At 41.2% G+C, this 21612-nt stretch overlaps 1 protein-coding gene across 1 annotated transcript; it reads right to left on the minus strand.

Moving 5' to 3' along the window:
* Nucleotides 1-17291: 17291 nt before the first annotated feature.
* On the minus strand, nucleotides 17292-21336 carry edn2 (endothelin 2). Its single transcript, XM_078268148.1, has 5 exons — nucleotides 21132-21336; nucleotides 20395-20542; nucleotides 19587-19703; nucleotides 18894-18977; nucleotides 17292-18792 (listed from the first exon to the last, which is right to left on the minus strand). The coding sequence occupies exons 1-5, from the start codon at nucleotides 21202-21204 to the stop codon at nucleotides 18693-18695; spliced, it is 522 nt and encodes a 173-aa protein (XP_078124274.1). The 5' UTR covers nucleotides 21205-21336; the 3' UTR covers nucleotides 17292-18692.
* Nucleotides 21337-21612: the final 276 nt, after the last annotated feature.

The raw sequence follows: 21612 nt of genomic DNA on the forward strand, positions 1-21612 counted from the left end.
GTATGTATGTATGTATGTATGTGTGTATTTATGTATGTATCTATGTAAATATCAATGTGTGAAAGCCTTTTCCCGCCACTGTAATGGAATTAAAAAAGACCCTGTAAGTCATAATAATAAAAAAAAACATTCTCAAAATAATGACTTAGTACCTCATTATAATGAAGTCTTTTTTTTTTGTATAATCACGCTGGACTTTGATATGTTATTGTCTAGCTGTTATATGTTGTATGTCTGTAACTTTGTTTTAATGTGCTGCTGCTACTGCTGCTGCTGCTGCTGTCTTGGCCAGGACAACGATAATTCTAATCTCAATGAGGTTACATGCATTCTAAATTGGAATGTATCTCATTATAAGGAAATACAGGATCTTTTTATCCTCACAAGGCCTAGTTTTCATCTTATTCTTTTCTTTTACTGGCTGAAATGGGCTTCCATATCAATGCAACTGTGAGAAATATTAAAAATGGGCAAATATTTTGTCTTCTTTATACAATTGGTGTGTTCAGTGTTCAAATGCATCTACATTGTAAGTTGCATTCTATGTCTAATTCAACTCTCAGCTCTGTCTCTAAAACTTGAGTAGTCATACATCTTTCTTTCTGCAGACGGTACACCAATCAAAAGTATTACTAGGCCTACTGTGATCTCTTCTGGTCATTTGTTGAACTACATGGTATGAGCACAGTGCATGTTTTTGTAGACTGTAGTGTACACCATAGAGCAGAGGCAGAGATTTGTCTGCCATCTACTGGGCTGGTAAAGACTCTGCCACTGAGTGTATAGACATAAAGTTGTTGGACGAGTCCAACAACTCAATCCGACAATCATCTGAATAAAGCCACTCACCTAATACCAGGACTAATGACAACTAGAGCTATGGATTTCTTTCATTACTATTTGCAGTTTAATTGAAAATTCTTAAATTAAACTCAAACACAAAAGAAACAAAGAAAAAAATTCTGATTGTTGAATTTAAGAACAATGCGCCGATGCCAGAGCTGATACTGAAGCAGTTCAATCAGCGATAAAACTGCATGTTCCCCTTTGTTTGCCTGGTATTAGGAAGTAAACACAGCATACAGCGCTGCCTGCTGTGAGAATAGCTGCCACAGCCATTCCCAGTCTGGAGTTGTTTTCTCTGCTGAATACCCTACTGAACTCCATGAGAGGAACTGTTGGTATGGTAAGGAAAAGTCACACAAAAACAAACCTGCCAGTGACCTTTAGGTGGACCCAGTCTTACTGCCCCAGACAGGGTTTCCCACCCTCTTACTGTATTTAATTATAGTAACCCTTTTATGATTTGATCCCAAAGTGTTTTTGCTGGGTTACTGGGCAAGGCCAGCAGAGCTTTATATGACATTGGGACATATCTGTTACTGTTAAAGTGCTGGATTATTAACATTGGAAAAATGGAGGTGATATGGTTCTGACAGCAATATAATAAAAATGTATAGGCCTATATTGTTAGGTTTATGCCTTTAAAATGGCACATTTATGGTGGCCGACCGGGGCAAATGTGCTACAACGGCCCAAAACACTTCCATTAGTAGAAACGTGCTGCAAATACAGAAACAACGCACATTGAGAAAAAAAAACACACAAACCCCAAAAACACATGCAACAGAAAAATGCATTTTATCTAAAATCTGCTTAGAAATATAGGAAATATTGGATATGATAGAACAGCATAATGTAATTCTGCTAAATAAAACATCACATTCATTTTTAGTTTCACTTGTTTTTCATATTAAAGGTGCAGTAGGTAAGACCTATAAAACTAACTTTCTGTCATATTTGCTGAAACTGACCCCATGTTCCAGTAGAACTACATGAAGCTGGTCATTTAAAAAAATAATTCGGCTCCTCTGGCACCACCTACAGCCTGTAGTGCGATTTGCAAAAATCCACCACTCTCTGTTCAGATGCTCCAATCAGGGCCAGGGGGGGTGTCTAACTGCGTGTCAATCACTGCTCATGCACACGCATTCATTCTCCCTTGTGGGGGGAGGGGCTTAGGAGACCGTTTTGGACTTTAGCGGAAAAGGGGGGAGGGACTTAGAAGTTGTCGATGTTCAAATTTTTTGACTAAGTTCTGGATCTTCACAACCTACGGCACCTTTAAACAAATTGTGTATCCAAATATAATACACATTTTCTATAGGCTCAGTCTGCCACTTTTTAAAAAAACAATTCCAGTGCTGGTTCCATGGTATCAGAATTTTGGTTTAGTCGTCATGGAAATATTAATTAGTCATGTGACAAGGGCTGGGAAGATTGGCAGAACAGGCAGCCAAGTGACAGTACTCTGATCCAATAGAAATCACAATTGTCAGATTGACAGCACTCTAGCCCAATGGATTGGGGGGGCAATCATGTTTCAGGGAAGGGGCGGTGCCACCCCGTGCCCCCCTTCTAGCCCCTCCCCTGGATATTGATGGGATCACTTTCAGAGTGATTTGATGTACGATAGAAACACTGACAAACGCCTCTGTAAAACAGAAAATAGTTGAACCATAGCATTTAGGAGTATGAAGGTGTATTTGTTCCACATCGGAGAGTCAGTAGCATGGTGTGACTTTTTCACTAGGTGAGGTTACAGCTCTGTGGAAGTTTTTGTATTTTTAAACATTATTTGTTATGCATTTCTCATGTCACAGAAACCACTTAGAGTAAATGTTTCGGATGTTATTAAAGTGTTTTTGTTCAGGTGCTGTGCCCAGATCTGACCCCCGCCTGGTCGCCCTTATCCCCCGCTCTTTGGAGCTCTGTGTGTGGCGGTGACTGTAGCATGGAGGCCTGCCGGTAGACAATAACCTTATCAGTGGGAATGCTGATGCTGATTTCACTACTTCAACTTCTTCTTACGGATTTAAGCTATTAATCCAGTTTAGCTTTAGCAATTCAGCTATTCAGCATTCCCACGCATTTTCTGCAGGAAATGCATTTTCTAGTTATTATTATAACGTACATTACACTTTCAGGAAATGTGTGTACTGTTTCATACTTTTATTATTATATTATTGTTATAAAAGGTTATATTTGCATACATTATTAATATTTTCTTTTGGTTATATTTACACAGCTAAAGACACATTTAGCATAACGGAATTTTATTTTTTGTTAGGGTGTTCTTGAACGTTAGATGACGCTCATCTATGTTGCCAGATCTCGTGAGAGTTCGTTCCTGAGACAAAGTTTCTTCCTGATTTGTCCGTCTAAAAAATGCCATTTTAGTGTCACATGTTCGGGAGATATGTGTCTTTGACTAACTGGTCCAATATTTACTTTGGTGACTATAGGCGAAAGAATAATCTGTGTTCATGTTCACTTCTCCCATTAGAATCAATACACTCAGACTAGTCTTCTAAAGAGGCGTGGCAGTGGCAAAACCCATGTGACACAGATACAGCAAGTTACTGAGTTGGGGCGTCTCAGTTCTAAACTGTCTCTGCTTTTACTTTTTGTACCTTATCTTTGTAACTTTATTGTAGCTCTGTGTTGTTTTGTTTCGGACATGAGTGTGGGCTGTGGCACCTGGACATTAGCTATGGAATCTCCCACCCTTGGATCCATTACCCAATAGATTGGTAATCTTGTTTAACTAATTATCCAATAACAATTGTGCATGTGTTTGCCTTGTGCTTTTGTCCATTTTGACTGATGAAGACAGTTTTGTTGGAACTTTGGTCTGTTTGCATCAGTTCCTTTTTTTCCTGGGAATTTCTTACAACTTAACTTCTTTTTAGAAACACTAAATTATATATATTCCTATAAGTCAAGGAATCCACCCAAGCACATTGAAAATTAGATTGATCAGGACCCAGGCTTAAAAACACAGCTTTTCATTATAAATCTGTTAAGGATAAGGATCACAGTCGCAATACATCCTTCTGACTGACCTTACCGCATAAGTCTCTGTTGATACAGTCACAGAAATACATTCTTGAACATGTTGTACATGTCCTCTTCTGTGTTTTTCATCGGGGCAGATTCATCCCATCATGGGTACGTTTCCTCTTCAAATAATCATTTGCCAATCAGCATTGTGATCCTGCATGAAACAGCCTCATATTTAACTCAAAAACAGTGAACAAACAGAGGAAACCAACGTCACTGAACCCTGAAAAGGCTTTCTATAAATATGCTAGATAGAGCATTTTTTGGTGAATAGAATCTGCACAATGCATGTGCTGTTTGATAGGCTACACCCACGTCTTCAAATCTATAATTAGACAGCAGAATTATATTACCGCTTTTATTGTGTCTCCATTTAAACACTCCTTTCCTGTGACAAATTTGATCAGACCATAAATTCTAACAATGATGGAAAAGGTGCTGATTGATCTGCCCTACTCACTTAACTACGTTGACAGATTAATAGATATCTGAACAGTCATGAAACAGATTTCTAATTTTAATGTTTCTAAAAAGTCTGCATTTTACAAGTACCTACCGTTTTTTTAAAATTGCATCCAAGCACAATTTTTAGTAGTTTTGTTTAGTAATGCTCAGCTGTATTCAGTATAATAGTGTAACCGAGGTAAGTTGTGGGAGGGATAAAATCCCCCAAATAAGAAATATTGCATATCCCACATATTGCATAGCCCACAAATGATAAAATGCATAGTCCTTTATTGAATTCAATAGGGTAAAAACTCAAGCCATGATGGATAGAAACATGCTAATGCTAACAGTGCCAGGGCTGCCAGAAGAGACGAAGCCAAACCGTTATAACCTCAGTCTGTACAGGAGTCAGACATGCAGGGGGTTACCTGGGTGCTACCAGAATGCCCAGACACCGCCACACCCACACACTGGTGCGCAATAAGGCTGAGATAAATTTGTGCACACAGCTATCATATATACACAGGACAGGTCAGGGGCGATTATCAGGCAGGTAAGACAGCAGTGGCTATAGAACCCTAAAATGATTCATTTAAACTAGTTAAGTCATTTGCTACAAACAATAGCTGCTTAACACCTTACTGTTCATATGATTACCTCAAACAATGCAGTAAACAGTCAACCCAGATCTGGCTCCAGCTCATACAATGATGGGACGTTTAAAGCAACTGCAATAGAAAACATTATGACAGGCCATATACAAACACACACATACATACATACGTGTAAAATTGCATAGCTGAACTAGGTAGCAGCTTTTACCTCAGGATATCGCTTCAAATACCATCATTGCAGTGAGATTTAGTGATAAAACAAGTCATGCAGTCTACAGGGTCTGTGCTACAGGTGGCTTGAAATGCCTGCATTCAAAACACAGTACAATTGGTCAATAAAAAGTCTTTCAAAAAGTGTTCACAAAAGTTACAACAAATTCAGCCTTGACACATACCTTCGAGGAGAAGCCATACTGGACCAAAATGTATCAAGAGATCCTGAGTGCTCCCTACAGTATATCAGTTCTTTATGGGGCAATGGTCTCCAGGTGTGTGCCTGCTAATGGAGAGGCAGAGGGTGGAGCTTCCCTGAGAGAGTGGAACTAGAGCCCTTTACCAATTCCCAGGGGCTGCTTCTCAAGTCTCTTATTTGACATCTCCTCGCTTGAACCGGAAGTTGTTCTGGCCCTCCTTGGTGCCCGCGAGGAGCGAGCATCGTGGATACCAATGCTTCCTTGGCGGGACGGACTAAGATGCGAGGAAGGGAAGCAAATGGTGGAACCATGGATGCAATTTAATGATGCAAGGAGAGAGGAAACAAGGAAATGTGTTTTAGAGGGATGAGACGTCCTTTCCTCTGAAGCGTCACGTGAATTTGTCAGCTGTATGGGAGGAGTTAGCAGTGACTTTCAGCTGCATGGCTTCCGGGAAGGCTGCTCTCTGTATCCTCGCTCATAGCTCCTCGGAGATCGCTCCTCGATCCTCACTCCTTGTGGCAGGAATAAGAGCCTTGAGACGGCCTTCACGGAGGAGGACCAGAAGAAGTTCCAGTTCAAGCGAGGAGCGAGGTGAAAACCTGGAACTGTCTGGATCAATTCAGACCAACATGTTATACTTGTTGGACCAGTTTTAGGAGTATTTCCATCCATCCAGCAGAGCAGAAGCACACTTGTACTTAAAACTAATTCATAATAAATTAGGGTGGAGTTAATTGTAGGCCAAATGAAGGTGATGTGTAATTTACATTCTTGTGTACAATAGTAGAGGTTGGACAACCTCTCCGTGGTATTGCTAATGGACCAGAGTTTCTCTCTCAAGAATACCAACTAACTACTAATAACCCTAACATAACGGTGGAAAAAGTGAAACTGCAAAAACACAAATGTGGGTTATATCAAGGGTGACCACTGTCCTGATAATAGAGCCGCCTACACTTTCCTTGTGTCCCTCTGCGGGAAACAGAGGGGGAAACAATAAGCACATCACTGTAAACACAGAGGCTGATTATACACTGCCGTATCACAGTTTCACTCAAACATTAGATAAGCCAATGCCAAGGAATCTTGAAAAACAGATTACGGTTGTCTCATGGTTATAACCCTCATTACCGACTTTAAGAAATCTGCACGACGGGGTGACCTCTAGCTCACCCAGTATAGACTGCCCCATATAGGGTGGGTCCTTGGCAGTGGCCCGGGTTCGAATCCCAACCGCAGCCCTTTGCTGCGTGTCGTCCCCTCTCTCGCCTTCCTTTCCTATCTGTCTACACTATCTAATAAAAAATATCCTCACCCTGTGAGTACAGTCACCACATCACCAAGACTCTCAAACCAAATATTTTACACTGTACCACTTCCTGCTGTGACCAGGCCTTAACATAGGCTCGTTCAAGATGAGCTGCGCCTTGCCTGTAAAGTGTAAGGGAGCAAACGGAAGCAGCCAGGGGCGGTCGATGAAAAGTCGCGGTCAAGTCGGACAGTTTCCAGCCGTTTCCAGCAGCCTTCAGTCTGTTCAGGAAGTGTTAAGTCCAGTTCTGATTTATTAAAATGTTATCAGACCAATATATCAGCTTGTACACAGTCTCCAGTTGTTTTTATTATGACAGAGTAGCCTGTAAAATGCTCTGCATGCGATCTGTTGCTGATGTTAATGTACACAGACTGTAGATGATCTGTATTCTGATCGGATTTAGTCTCTCTGACGACTAAGCATTACCATCAGACACAAACGTGTTCTGTTAACAGAATAAGCCTTCAAATCAGACAAATATCAATCAAAATCTCTACAATTAAAAAACAATGAAAAGTTTTTTACAAAACGTCATCGTTGAACCAATTAAATTCTGAACCAATCAGCTGTTAGATCAGCTGAGAGCCAGGCTTTTCCCATCATGCCCTGGGTCTTGCAGTCGGGGGAGAACAACTGCGCCGTCCGGCTTTAAAAACTGCAGCCGCCTCGATCTCGTGAGGTTATCATTGCCCACGTGTGCATGACGTCAGAGCAAGTCGGGGTCAAGTCGGATACAAATCAAACCGGCATGCATTGGGCGGCGATCACCGGTGATCGATTCGGCACAGGCCTGGCTCATCTCAAACGGGACTACTGTAACATAGCTGGATCCACTGCCACCCACTCTCCTGTCATCGCAAATGAAGGCCATCGTCCTGGGCGTCCCCGCTCGATAAAGCTAAGGATGGGAGTACACCCAGAAGAGCTGGAGCATCACGGAAACTTGATAAAAAGGTTGGTCGAGGAAAGGCTCTTTGTTTTGAAGGGAGATTCCTCAGACTATAATTAGTTACCCAAAGATCTGCAGAGTGTCAGATATATTTAGGCTAGAAAAATAAAACAAAGGTGTCTGAAGTTATGGAATTTTTTGAGCACATAGATTGATAAGATCGAGATTCTAGCAAGTATCTGTAATGTTTATAAGAGAATAAACATTCCCAGCAGGGCATTAGATAGGTTTTCCCCCACATGTACAATAATGACATGTTAGTGTTGGGGACTGAGATGGAATGTACCCGTTGGTATTTACATTCCTTGGTGAACAAGGTCATTGTGATGGTTTTACCTCCCACAAATTTGGATCAACATGTTTAAACTAAAAAAATAAAAATCCAAGTTGTTGAAAAAAGGAAGAATCCTAGACACACTAAAACAAGATTAGATAGACTAGATGACTAATCCAGAGCAAGAACATGATTACATTAAAAACTATCCTCAATTATTTGTCTCAAGCAAAAAAGTACAAAACAAACTAATATTACTGTGACCACTACAGATGAACATATAATATCTACAGTATATTCACCTTATAGACACCACCACTGACTATCCTGACTAACAATTTGGCCACAGTTAAGCACATTGACCAAACAAGGTCCAGCATACAAGGCTATCGGGGGAGTCGCAATGTTTTCCGCAGTGAAGCTGTCTCACCAGATGGATGAGATGATGAGGAATCCCGAAATGCTATTTAAACATGTTACACATGTACGTTTGCTAACAATTACAGTGCCCAGATGTTTTAGGAAATTACTGAGTCTTTTTGTAAAATGAAAACGTATATTCTCGAGCCATTTTTAAAGACTCACATCAATGGGCTTCAGGCTGCGAGCCACAGGCAAGGTAGTGAAGTCGGAAAGTATTGAGAGACAGTGTGATGCATAGTAAGAAAAATACAGATGTAAATGGACTGCATTTATATAGCGCTTTTCTAGTCTTAACGACTACTCAAAGCGCTTTTACACAGTACAGCCATTCAAGTCTATTTTATTTATAGTGTCAAATCGTAACAGAAGTTATCTCAGGACACTTTACAGATTAGGTCTAGACTACACTCTATAATTTACAGAGCCCCAACAATTCTCCTAAGAGCAAGCATCACACACATTCATACCACCTGCTCATCAGATAAACATTAACACACATCGATGGTGCAACATCGGGAACAATTCAGGGTTCAGTGTCTTGCCCAAGGACACCTCGAAATGTAGACTGCAGGGGCCAGGGATCAAACCACCGACCTTCAGATTGCTAGACGACCGCTCTACCAGCTGAGCCACGCTAGTGTTATATTTAAAATTTAAGGTGCCGTAGGTAGGATTGCGAAGATCCAGGACTTTGCCAAAAAATTTGAACATCGACAACTTCTCAGTCCCTCCCCCCCTTTCTGCTAAAGCCCAAAACGGTCTCCTAAGCCCCTCCCCCCACAAGGGAGAATGAATGCGTGTGCATGAGCAGTGATTGACACGCAGTTAGACACCCCCTCTGGCCCTGATTGGTGCATCTGAACAGGGAGCTGTGGATTTTTGCAAATCGCACTACAGGCTGTAGGTGGTGCCAGAGGAGCCGAATTATTTTTTTAAATTACCTGTTTTACTCAAACATAGGGTCAGTTTCAGCAGATATGACAGAAAGTTAGTTTTATAAGTCTTAACTACTGCACCTTTAAGCTTTTGGGAAGTTTGTTCTTCCTATTAGTGCATTAATGTACTGTATTTCTGTCATGGGACATTCATCTGTCAGACATCGATCCGACATGTTCATCACCTTTTGAAAAAGCATTCCTCACAGATCGTGGTGATAACACGGAAAACCTCATTCTTACTGGGTTACACCTTCAGTGGCTCTGCCAGGATGATAAGAATCAATATGCAAATACAGTTTACCTGAAGCAAAAATGATTCCCACCAAACCATCTATGGCCATCACTTCTATTTTTGACAGTCACTTCTATTTGACCTGCTGAGAAAGTGACGCTCTGTACTTCAGTATCATATGACAAAGAGAATGTTTCCAGGAGAGGTTAATCTCTTCCACCGGCCAAACAAACACTGCTTTGTTAGAGTAGGTTTAGGTCTGCACAAGTGTGGGTGTTTCCAGAAAATCAAACAAGCACTGCATGCCTGTTGCTCGTTTCAGTATGATTAATGGACAGATACTCAGCATCACATTGATCCACTGCTTCCTTGCCTACTCACTCTCCCTTTTAGCTGGAAGTGGTGGGAGGGCGCAGAAGATTTATGGCCCTCATAATGGTTTAAATAGGTGAGGAAGCACTTAATAAACAACGGAGTGGATACCCCACGTGGAGTGGGGGGAATTCTTATCCCATGACTTCCACCTTGTGCAGGTGGAAACACAAAACGGTTCCTGTTTTGGAGATTGTCTGCGTATATGGCATGACCAATTCATGAGTATTAAATATGAATCTACTCTCTCCAGTTCCTGTCCTGCATTCAGAGAGGAGTTGGGTCTCTTCTGAACAGGAAGACAGTGGATGATGCCAAACCTAATTCACCTTTGGTCTATCTAATGAATTGTAAAACAGAGAGAGAGAGTTGTGTGGAGCCGATTGTCTTAATTAGCTTTGTAGCAACTGATTTGGCAATGGCTTGAATGTATCCGATGTTCATTAATATCAAAAAGTTTTTTAAAGCTTTAACTGTACTAAAAATAGGTTTCAAGATTGGTAATGTAGTTTATGCCAAAGTCGTACCCTGTCCCTTCTTAGGTAGCAGGAGTGAAAATTAGTAACCTTCAACATCTGCTGTACTCTGGTTTCAGAATGATAAAGACAGTTCGAGAACAACTGAATACAAAATAGGATGTAGGCTCTACAGGATGATTCTTTTCCTTGGCAACTATCATGTTTTTCCCAAATGGTGTATAGATTTTTAAGAATTATATTATCAAATGGCTTGAAAAATTGTGCAAATAGCTGCTGTAAATGGAGCATTCCCCAGGACCCCCCCCCCTCGATGTGGGCTGAGCCCCGAATGTTTACAACGTCTCATTTCTTCATTGAGTTAAACTCACTTCTTAATTCCACATACTACAATCACGATAAGTCCATGCACACAGTCGCCTACGCAGTATTTGTCCATCTTGTGGACGTTCATATTACCACTGTCCCTGTGTCCTCGTTGACACTGATCTGCCATAGTTCATCACGTATTCACCTGCTGTATCTGTATATGTACCTGCCCGACAGCAGATGGACATCGTCAGGTGTTTGAATGGCAAATTAAGATTTGGATCTAGGATAGTGGCTGTTTACAGAGTTGCACACCTTGTTGATACTGTGAGCAGCTATCGCTGTATCTGGCGAACGTGTGCTCGCACACAGAACATGATGCGATGACAATCTCGACTATAATGTGAAGAATGCCATCCAGTACAGGCATGCTACTGAGTATTAAGAAGTACATATGTCTGTTTTAGCAGCAGCAGAAGGAATGTCTGGCAGTCTGGGGCCATTTCTGCAAGAAAAATTACAGACAGGTAATTTCCCAATACTGTAACGGGTGGACTCTTTTGTCTTTGAATGTTAACAAAACTCATCTTTGAGCTCGGTGAGGAAACATCCAGGAATGCCTTCTGTTTAAAACAGTCATGTCATTGTTTAGTCACTGGACTTTGAAGCCATTACACATTCTGAAATTAGTTTTTAAAAGTTATCCATTTATGCAGTACAACGCCGTCTCATTCTCTGCCTGACCGAGCCTGCTTCCTTCCTGCTGGTCCTGGCTGTTTGGTTATGACTAGACTTCATGTGTTTTGGTATCAGCAGGCATGTTCGGACCGGCGGTGCAGATAGGCCAGTCTGTCCCCAGACTGTCCCCGAGCCACTCTGGTCCCAGCAAACAAAACCAGGAAGAGGAGGAATGCACCGACGCCGGCTTTTACTGTTCTCGCAACCAGTTTTGACTGGAACTGTACAACAGCAAGTGAAAACACAAAAACACTTGATGTGTCACGGAGTTTTATATTGTCATATCATTATTTAAAAAAAAAAAAAATATTGCTATTTTTTTTGCAGTAGTTCGGTACCACTTTACAACAAGGCTACCTTATACAGGGTTTAACAATGGTTTATAATTGGTTCATTAATTAGGTTGTGAACCTAACGGAACTTTATTGCAAAGTGTGAAACACATCACCGTTTAGCCTATTGATGGGCTACTGTGTACTGTGCAAACCACATCACCATGTATTTAGTAACTCATTAGTAAACAGGAATGTTTTACACTTGACCTTTTCGCGGTTCTAAATGTTTGTAACTCAAAAGTAAATAGTCATCAAAAGGAGATACCAAGAAACATCAAGATGAGTCAATTCAGTGAACCGATACCAAGGATGCTGCTGGTACTCTGTTTTGGAAAGAGTTTTTAACGCCTCAAATTCCTATTTCAGCATTCCCTTGTTGCAGGATGTGATAAAAAAAAAAAGGAATTAAATAGTAGTGAATGATGGTTGTGCTGTGCCCAGTGAGTTGTATCCTTTGCTACATGCAGACAACAATCTTGTCACGGTTTCAAGGATTCATTTTTCATCACGCTATCTCCACCAAAAGTAGCTTTCTCATTCACTTTCTTCTACATCATAACAAACAGTAAAAGAAAAAGAAGTTATTCGTCATCTAAAGTTGGCCTATATTATAATTAAAGTTCAGCCTTTTGTTATATACTTCTATTTCGCACGTTGGCGGCCTTTGTGAAAATAATTATATATTATTTTTTTGCTGGGGAAATCTTGCAATAACAAAAATGTCGTACTCACCGCTGCTCTCTGTATCACAAAGTTGGACGGACTTCCTTACTGACAAGAGGAAATGATCATCTCATGATTTTTATCTATAAAGCTCTACTGTTAATGCTGTCAAACTACTACTCATTAAATCGTGAACCTAAAGTACAAGATCTAATAATTACGTCGCCTCAGATTTTTCATATCTACGCACTAATCTTGGCATAACTAGTTTTAGGTACTCGGCATCTTTCAAATGGAATGAACAGCAAACTGGCCTTAAGCTAGATTTATTTTAAACCGTTATTACCTCAACCAAGGAGGTCATGTTTTCGGTTCGGTTAGTCCGATTGCTTTTGGTTTGGTTGTCAACAGGATTACGGTAAAACTACTGGCCCGATTATCATGAAACTTGGTGAAAGGGTGTAGCCTAGGCCGAGAATGAACCCATCACATTTCGAAGCGGATCTGAATCACGGAGCATATACGCAAATGATTTTTCACTTTTGTTAACATTGTTAGAAAGGGTGCGAGTGCTGCATTCATGTAGGGTCTGAATAATCGGAAAAATACCTTCCCGACTGGGACAATTCTGTACACTGCATTAACATTGTGAGATAGGGTATGCATTGGCTGAGGTCTGCGCTCTCTGGGTGCCCTTGTTTAGATGGTTTCTTTTATGCTTTTTTATGTTTTTACTAGATTTTTGGCGATTGTGGTTGTCTGGTTGTGTGGTTTTCTGATTATGAAAGTTTCTAGTTCTCAGGTCTCTCTTAAAAAAAGCGATCTCGGGCACCTGGTTAGCTCACCTGGTAGAGCAGGCGCCCTTTGCTGCATGTCATTCCCCCTCTCTCTCCCCTTTCATGTCTAAGATGCCCTGTACAAATAAATAAAATGTCAATGAGACTACCTGACTAAATAAAGATTGAATCCCCAGTTCCCACTCCAGTAATTTACGTACAGTGCCTAAGTCAAGTTATATCATTGGTAAATGCACATGCCAGTACAATGCCCTAATCTTAATGTATGGAGCCCAGTGAGACTTTCACAAACAATAATAACCACACAATCATGATTTACCATCAGCCTGCGTGTCGGGGGGGGGCAACAACATGGACTAAGACAAAGCGAAAACAATACAACTACTGTTATGACAACAGCGTGATTAAGGTAGCAATCTCAATCCCCCATCCAGCCCATATCACTTCCCTGCGCAAACAGCAGACATGCTCCTGTTTTTCCTTTGTTTCTTTTCCCTTCCCGGTTCTCTCCTGTGCTCAAGGAATTTAAGAGGAATGTAGAAAAAGCATCCTGTTTTCATTCCGTACTCTTAGTCAGCTATTCACACTCTGTAGTGCACGCTTGGGGGGTCTGGGAGTTCTTACTGACGTCAGGGTAAATAACTGTCACTCGACGAGTAATGGAGACACAGGTGCATATTATCAATGCATGGCCTAGTTTGGTTTGCATCCTACAGTACAACACCTCCAATCCTAGTGCCTACACAAACCCAAGTTCACTGCCTTGATATGTTCAAAACCGTTGCTTTTCAGGAAATGAAAAAACATTTTATTTAGCTATTTTTCTCAGACAAAGTCAGACGCAATCACCCGCCACTGTTTAAATATGTGTAAAACCCCCAGTAAGAAGTAAAGGGTGACCAGCAGCATTGATTTATGAAAAAAATTGTGTACAAGGTTTTTGCCCGACAGCGACAATATAAACCTGTGATTGACTTTGAACGGTGTCCACTTATTCTCTGTCATTCCATAAACACTTGAACCTGTGACCTGGAGATACATGTCCTGCAGATGATTGGAAGTCTCCAACATCCTCTATAATAAATATGTCCCTCTTGCAGAACAGCCTCGACGAGGGGGACAGACTCAACACCATCAAGCGATAACCACTGCACGTTACACTATGGAGAAAGAAACACAATGTGTACTTCATAGTAAATAATACATTTTATTTATATAGCGCTTTACATGGTACTCAAAGACACTTTACAGTAAAACCAGCACATTAAAAACAGATAAGCGATAAAACCAACACATAAAACAAGCATGTTAAAAGCAATTAAAAACAATAAAACCAGTAACTATCAGGTGAAGACTATTGTATGTGAAAAGCTAATCTGAAGAGTGTGTGTTTTGATTAGTGTTTTCAATGTGTCCAGGTCAGTACAGTCACGGATATGTAGGGAGTTCCAGAGGGAGGGGGTTGCAATGGTGAAAGCTCTGTCGCCCCAGGTACGGTGCTTGGTCCTGAGTGGTGGGGAGAAGAGGTTTGCGTCAGAGGAGCGGAGGTTACGGGGGGGGGGGGATTGTGGCAGTGGAGCAGGTCTGTGAGCTAGGAAGAAGTGCATTCTTCAGCGGGTTCACTGTGTTCCTGTTCTGTAGGTTCTGTTGATCACGACTTCAAAGTAGACACACCTCATTTATTTCCTGCACAGTCAGGCTGAAGTGGAGGCTTAAAAGGGGTCAAGGGTTTTATTGGCAGCAACATGCAGGAGGTGGCCACAGCCATTTCATCTTTTCTAATTTAATCTTAATTCATTTATATATATAGGGCAGTGATGGCGTACTCGAGTCCTGGACCCGGACTCGAGTCGCTATTCTCTGGACTCGTGACTCGACTTGGACTCGAGGATTTATGAAATCGGACACAACCATTCATTAAATAGGTTCAGAAGTTGGGTGAAGTTTCTGACTACTTTCATGTGTAATAGGCAGGGATGGAGTACTCGGGTCCTGGACTCTGACTCGGACTCGAGTCACTATTCTCTGGACTTGTGACTCGACCCAGACTCAAACTCAGGTAATGGTGACTCGACTCTGACTCTTCTTTGGTGACTCGGACTTGGACTTGAACACTGCGGACTCAAGCCTGGACGCGACAGTTGGTGACTCGACTACAACACTGATAAAGGGTTATACCCACAATTCATCGATTTGGTTCTGCATAGAACCAGGCCCCCAGGAAGTGCTTGGGGCTTTGAAGCAAATTGAACATAGCGTCCAAATGGCAGAATTGCAACTCCGGCCCGTAACAAATTAGCCTAGGCTATAAATGCTGTGTGTCGTTTATGCGACATACTTGTCCCAATTGACCCAATTTTGATATTTCATACTGTAGTATTTGCAACAGTTGCCTGTGCATTTGGACTTAGTTCCTTTTTTTTTTTTCAACTTTTTACAAAGAACCAATGGGCCTAACTGTATGTAAAGCTGACAGGAGCTGACAGGTAACTCAGTGATTGGACAGTGTTGGCTTCTGTCATCCTGCATCATCAGGACCCACGTAGGGACAGACAGCAAGCCATGCAGCACAGCCGGTGTTCAGACCAGGGCCGGAGTCAAATGTTGTAGACATTTTTTTTTGATAATCAAATGCCTAAAACTCTGTCCATTATTTGGGAAAAAAACATGATAGTTGCCAAGGGCAAGAATCATCCTGTCGAGCCTACATCCTATTTGTTATCCAACTGCCTTCATCATTCTGAAACCAGAACGCAGCAGATGTTGAGGATGACTCATATTCACTCCTGCACCTGGGGACAAAAATTGTCTGATGTCTCTATTTTTTTATGTTACATAACGTAGGTAGGGTAGGAATTTGGCGTCAACAGCATTACTAATCTTGAAACCTACTTTTATCACAGTTTACAGAATGAATGGCAAGATTTCCCCAGTAATAATGCCAGTTAAACCTACGTCCCGACCCAGTGCGTCAATAAGTGACGCCAAGAGTCCCGACCAAGCGCGTCTAAATATCACGCCGAAGAGCTAGACGCTAAAGGAGACTTTTTTGCAAAGGCACCTGACCAAGCGCAGCTTTTTGACGCGCTCGGAGTGAGAAGGTGGGTTTTTTTTCCTACTTCATTTGATACCCATCATGTGAATGGAAGCATTCAGTTGCGTAAGATGCCACCACCTCTCCACCAGTAGCAGTAGTGGGCCACTCACATATCGCATTAAATTGAAGAACACTTGCATTGATTGGCTGTGAGCAAAATCGTACAAGGATAAAGCACTGAATGACGGTATCATTCGACTGGAGAAGTTTTGATACTACTCGGTACTGGGTTATTTCGGTATAAACCCTAAAGGTATCAGGTACCGATACCCAGCCCTACCATCCGGTCACCTTCGGTTCACGATTATTTCCACAATAACATATACATGTGTTTAGACTTGTATGAATAATCACATGGAAATGAAAATGTAGACAGCTATTAACCAGCTCTTGAAAATGTAGGAAATAGCTTTATTTTTTTCCCATTACATTTCTAAATTATAGGACCAACTGGCCTTGGTAAAATAGCTCTGATTTCAATATGTTAAGTATTTTGGAAACAACTGATCACAATGAAATATTCAATTGATTGTTGGAAAAGCTTATTTCCTTCATTTTCAAGTTATTACTCAATGAAAGAAGAAGAAAGGTTTGCATATCTTTTATACACTGAAATCCTCGGCTGCAGGTCAAGACAATATGGGGCCTTTTAAAAGGCTGTCGTATTGTACCTTTAATGTCTTACTCAAATGCATACTGAAGCTGTTACGTCTTTGGGTGTGTTACACCCAAAGACTTAACAGCTTCAGTTATGTCTTTGTTTAGGTCCGGCATGCTTTAGGTTCTTAACAATTAAGGTCCAATGTTCAGTATTTACTTCTTAAAAAGAATACAGAACATGAACCAGTGGTTATATTATATTGTTATATTATATTGTCGTCATGACATATCAGTATTGAATATGTTCAAAAAAATAGTCGAAATTGTGAAATAAAGTGTTTGCTGGAACATGCAAACACATAAGTCAAATAATAAAATCACCAATTTGCCACAAAATATTTTCTTGCATTGTTTTTATTTTGTCATACACAAGTCAGTGCATCATTCATACAAATATAAATACATCTCTGAATAAGTTAGAGAATAAATAAATTGTTTTATATACAATTCAGCATTTAACAGTAAACTTCTAAGCTGGTAAACTATCCGTTGTACACAGCATTGAGATATCTGAAGAAGAGTTACAGTGAAGGTTTATATTCCCATGTGTCTGTGGGTTGACCATAATCCAACATGGCAGATGGAGTGAATGGATTCATGGCACAGAAAAAGTGCAGGCCACAGATAAAAAGCTTTTGAAGTGCAGATCACAAGTGGAGAGTCATTTTTTCCCAGTTACTTATTACAGAGGAATTAAGTGAACATTTGTCGGGGGGGGGGGGACAACATTTTTTTGGCAAACTGCAGGTCATTGAAACTTTCTGGCTTATCTTCAATCAAAACATTAAACAGGAGTTATGTAATAAACACTCAAGCCAACACAATAGGCCTACTGTTGTTGTTATGCTGGCAGAAAGTTGACTGTATGTGTGTGTGTGTGTGTGTGTGTGTGTGCGTGTGTGTGCGCGTACACGTGTGCATGCATGCGCATGCAGCTCACAATGGACCTTGCATGGACCTTGTGAGATACATCCCAAAGAGATGACTTTCATTTCCATGTCTGCCAAGAGTGAACAAGCTGCCATTTTTAAGAACTGCCCAATATTAAAAAAAATAATATTTATTCATTAGAAATTTGCTTATGTGTCATAAACACCTGGCAGGACACCAGATTCCAGCTCTGATACAGAGCAATATTAAATTGAACCAATGACAGAATGGTTTCAAGAACATTAAAGGTAAACATTGACAAAGAGTTCCCAACTAAATACAGAGTTGATTGAGAGTTGAATAAGTAACAATCCTACAATCCTCAGTGTAGGCGAGTTGTGGATTTAAAACCGTCCCTTAAGACAAGAGAGTCGCAGGAGTGATTTGTCCATATGAACAAACGAAGCACAGATCAGTGACTGATTAGTCATTGTAAACTTTCTTGATGTGGTTCCCCAAAAGGCCAGACACCAGTTTGTTCTTGGCTTTAATGGATCCTTCCCTGGCATCTATTGTTAAGTTCAAAAAAAGTTCAAAGAGAGTTCAAGAAATGACCCTGTCTCCAGCCAGCAGTGTTCCTGCCGTGGTGCTTCTGTCTCGGTGAGCTGCCGGTCTCCCAAGCTTTGTATTGTTGACAAAATGCTTGAACCGTTGCCATCCTTCCACCGCCACATCCCCAGAGTTGGTAAGCCTCTTGACATGTTTCAAAACCCTGGTTCTGGCATTGAAGGTAGTTTGAAGGAGTCTCCAGCCCATGGAGGTTGAATCCATCGGAGGTCGAACCGCCTCTAGCGTTCGCTCAGTTCTCTACCTTCTTGTTCTGCTCCTCAGCCTGTTTACCCCACCCGGGTTCTCGTTTGATGACAGAATCTCTTTTGCGATCACAACGTTGGACTTGATCACAGATCTGCAGGAAGAACAAAAGAAAACAGGTGAGCTTAGAAATGACCATCAATCACAGCACAATATAGATGTAAAAGGTTGGTCCCTAAACAGTTCTTTATGTACCTGAAAGATGCCAGCAACGTGTTGCTGTTTGTGCTTGCAGATTCTACCAATGGGCCCACGACATTAGTCCTTGGATTCTCTGAGCTGTGGACAGATACAACAACAGCATTAAAACATGGATATAACCCTCCCAATGAATACAATAAAATGAAACCTCTTTTGTCTGGCATTATTATGTTAATTGAAGCAAAAGTAGTTCAGGGTTGACTAAGCAATTTCCTTAGAATTCCAAACTATTTTTAGATGCTTATGAGCAGAAATGAAGGGTGCACTTTCCAAAACACCACCTACTGTAGGATAACATCTAAATGACTAACCCATACTGGTGGTTTCATTATGGCAATAAGTCAATGACACAACAAACATTTCCTTGAGCAAAAGCAGAAATGTAAACTTTCCAAAAATAGCAGTGTTGCTAATAGACCTTTGGGATTTCGATCAAGTCCTGCAAGGAACTGCGGGCCATTATCTGCACTATGACTCCTACCCCTACACTGTATTAACATTATCACACACTGAATCATTTCGCCTCCTCTCTGACTCGTCCTCTACATCAACATACTTCAGGCTGGTCACACACGGCTGACACTGGAAGAAGAAACAGAATCTTCTTTGATACTATCTAGCATCCTAAGGAGACGTGATGGGCTGTAGATCTAGGTAGATGGAAGGAAGAAAGGGAAGGGCGCTTACCTTTGAAGGCAGAAGCCAGAGCAGGTTTTATCGGCTGGGTTAAGGCATTCGCAACGTTCAGCTGAACGGCGCCGGCGACGAGACAGGGGACTTCCAAGGCCATAAGGAAGCAGTTTACTGTAACAGAAAACGAAACATATTAGGACAGTGTTGAAGCAATTGGGAATCTGGGATTAGTTTAGAAATTGTCCGTGAGTGCTATTGGGGGTTGGGGTCAGGGACAGGGTTATACATTTTAGGGTTAGGTTTGGGCTAAGACGTAGCCTACGTGATGGGCGCTACGACGCGAAGGGGCCCAAGGGGACCATCAGTGTGGAAAGCCACTTAAAAAACTCTTTAAAAAAACCTACTTTGGTTATTTAAAAAGGAATAAAGTCTTTATAGACAGGACGGTTAGCGGAAGTTATATTACTTAAAAAAAAGCCCCCCCATCTACCACAATCTCTCCCCTGTACAAATTAAAAGAAATTCTCCGGCGTCACATTATGTGTATATATAATTCATTTTAAAACATGATAAATAACAATAAAATAATCTGATAATTTATTCATATAAAAATATTATAAGACATTTAATTAAAAGGACGTTATTAAGTGCTTATTGAATTGATTGCCATTGCAATAAAAGAAATGACACATACCTATCATAAAAGGTTAGTAAAACAAGTGCTTGGATAATGGTGCTAAAAAAGGGAGAGTGACCTTAGGCTATATTTTAGGGTTAGGTTTTTTTTTTTTAAGCCAATCCCCCGGTCTAGTAACAAATGCAGCTCTCTGAGTGTATGTCTGTAAGTACTGTGCAGCCTCACCTTGGCGTGTTGACCCAGATAATATCCAGGTGGCAAAAGTAGATGCATTCTTTATCATCCCAGCTGTTACAGGAGCAGCGCTTGGTCCTGACAAGGTGTGGAGCCTGAGCTGGCAGCTCTGGCCGCTCTGATAATGGGAGTCCACAACCTAGAAAAACACATTCCGAGATTAAAAAAAGTGCAGACTAATCCTTTGCAGTATGACTGTGCTGTTAGAGGCTATCAACATGTAAACACAAAAGAAATCCACTTGGCGGGTTAACACCCACAAATGAGATTGTGATTAATGGTGGAACATTTTGATTAAACTATAAATCAAGGAGCTTAATCCAAGTCAAACAATCCTGCAAGAGGTGGCTGTATCAATAATTCTGTGGTAGCAATGTGATTACTTTTCAATAAAAGGTGGGTTGCTTATCACAGGAAAGTATTATCTGGAATGCTGAACTCAGCTCCTGTTTTGTACTCTCTGTGGTGACTGGCAAAGAGTCAAAAGCTGCAGTTTGTATCCCAGCATCTTCCTCTTTTGCTCAACTAATTTGTGCTGCTTTTACTATTTTGTAACATTGCTCAAACCCTAACCCTAAAACCTTTATCTAAACCAGCTAAGAAAAAACTGGACAGCCAAAAAGGAATCCATTATGAAAGAAAATGATACATATGAAAATCTACAAATACATTTAAAAGAAGAAAAAAAAAAATCTAAAATTCCAAGAAACCACAAATATGTTACTCACCCTCTTGCAGAGCCATGCAGATGATAAATAAAGTCAGTGTCTTGCACATGAAGGAAGCCATCATTATCATCATCACCCCTGTGTCTGATGTTCTGAAGTGAAAATGCAGCAGCAAGTCAGTTGTCACACTCCGAGAGTCTTAGCGAGACTTTGCAGTTGTGCGAGTTGAGGCTGGAGAGCAGACAGGTGCTTTGTGTTCACTTTCCTGCCAGGACATCTACTTATACTACCACCCCCCCCCCACACACACACACACGGCGGATATCACGGAGGCCCCTCCCCTGCGTACTTGTCAGAACAGTGTTGATTACACAACACGCACATATTCCACCTGCCCTCCTCGCATTCCAGCACTGACCTTAACAGACAATGCTGCCAGCGCCCCCGACAGGCCAAGAAGGGCAGGGACAACATGTCAGGGAGAGTCTTACAGCCATACGGTTTGGAGTAAAGATCCAACTGCCTTTATTTTCTGCTGGTA

The sequence above is a fragment of the Sander vitreus genome, chromosome 14 (genome assembly GCF_031162955.1).
Source record: "Sander vitreus isolate 19-12246 chromosome 14, sanVit1, whole genome shotgun sequence".
Taxonomy (NCBI): Eukaryota; Metazoa; Chordata; class Actinopteri; order Perciformes; family Percidae; genus Sander; species Sander vitreus.

Excerpts from the sequence above, each read along its gene's own strand:
- edn2 (XM_078268148.1), bottom strand. The coding sequence starts at position 21,204 with ATGATGATAATGATGGCTTCCTTCATGTGCAAGACACTGACTTTATTT. Across the intron at positions 20,543-21,131 it reads CTGCATGGCTCTGCAAGAGG|GTTGTGGACTCCCATTATCA; the intron begins GTGAGTAACATA and ends GTGTTTTTCTAG. Across the intron at positions 19,704-20,394 it reads ATCTGGGTCAACACGCCAAG|TAAACTGCTTCCTTATGGCC; the intron begins GTGAGGCTGCAC and ends TTTCTGTTACAG.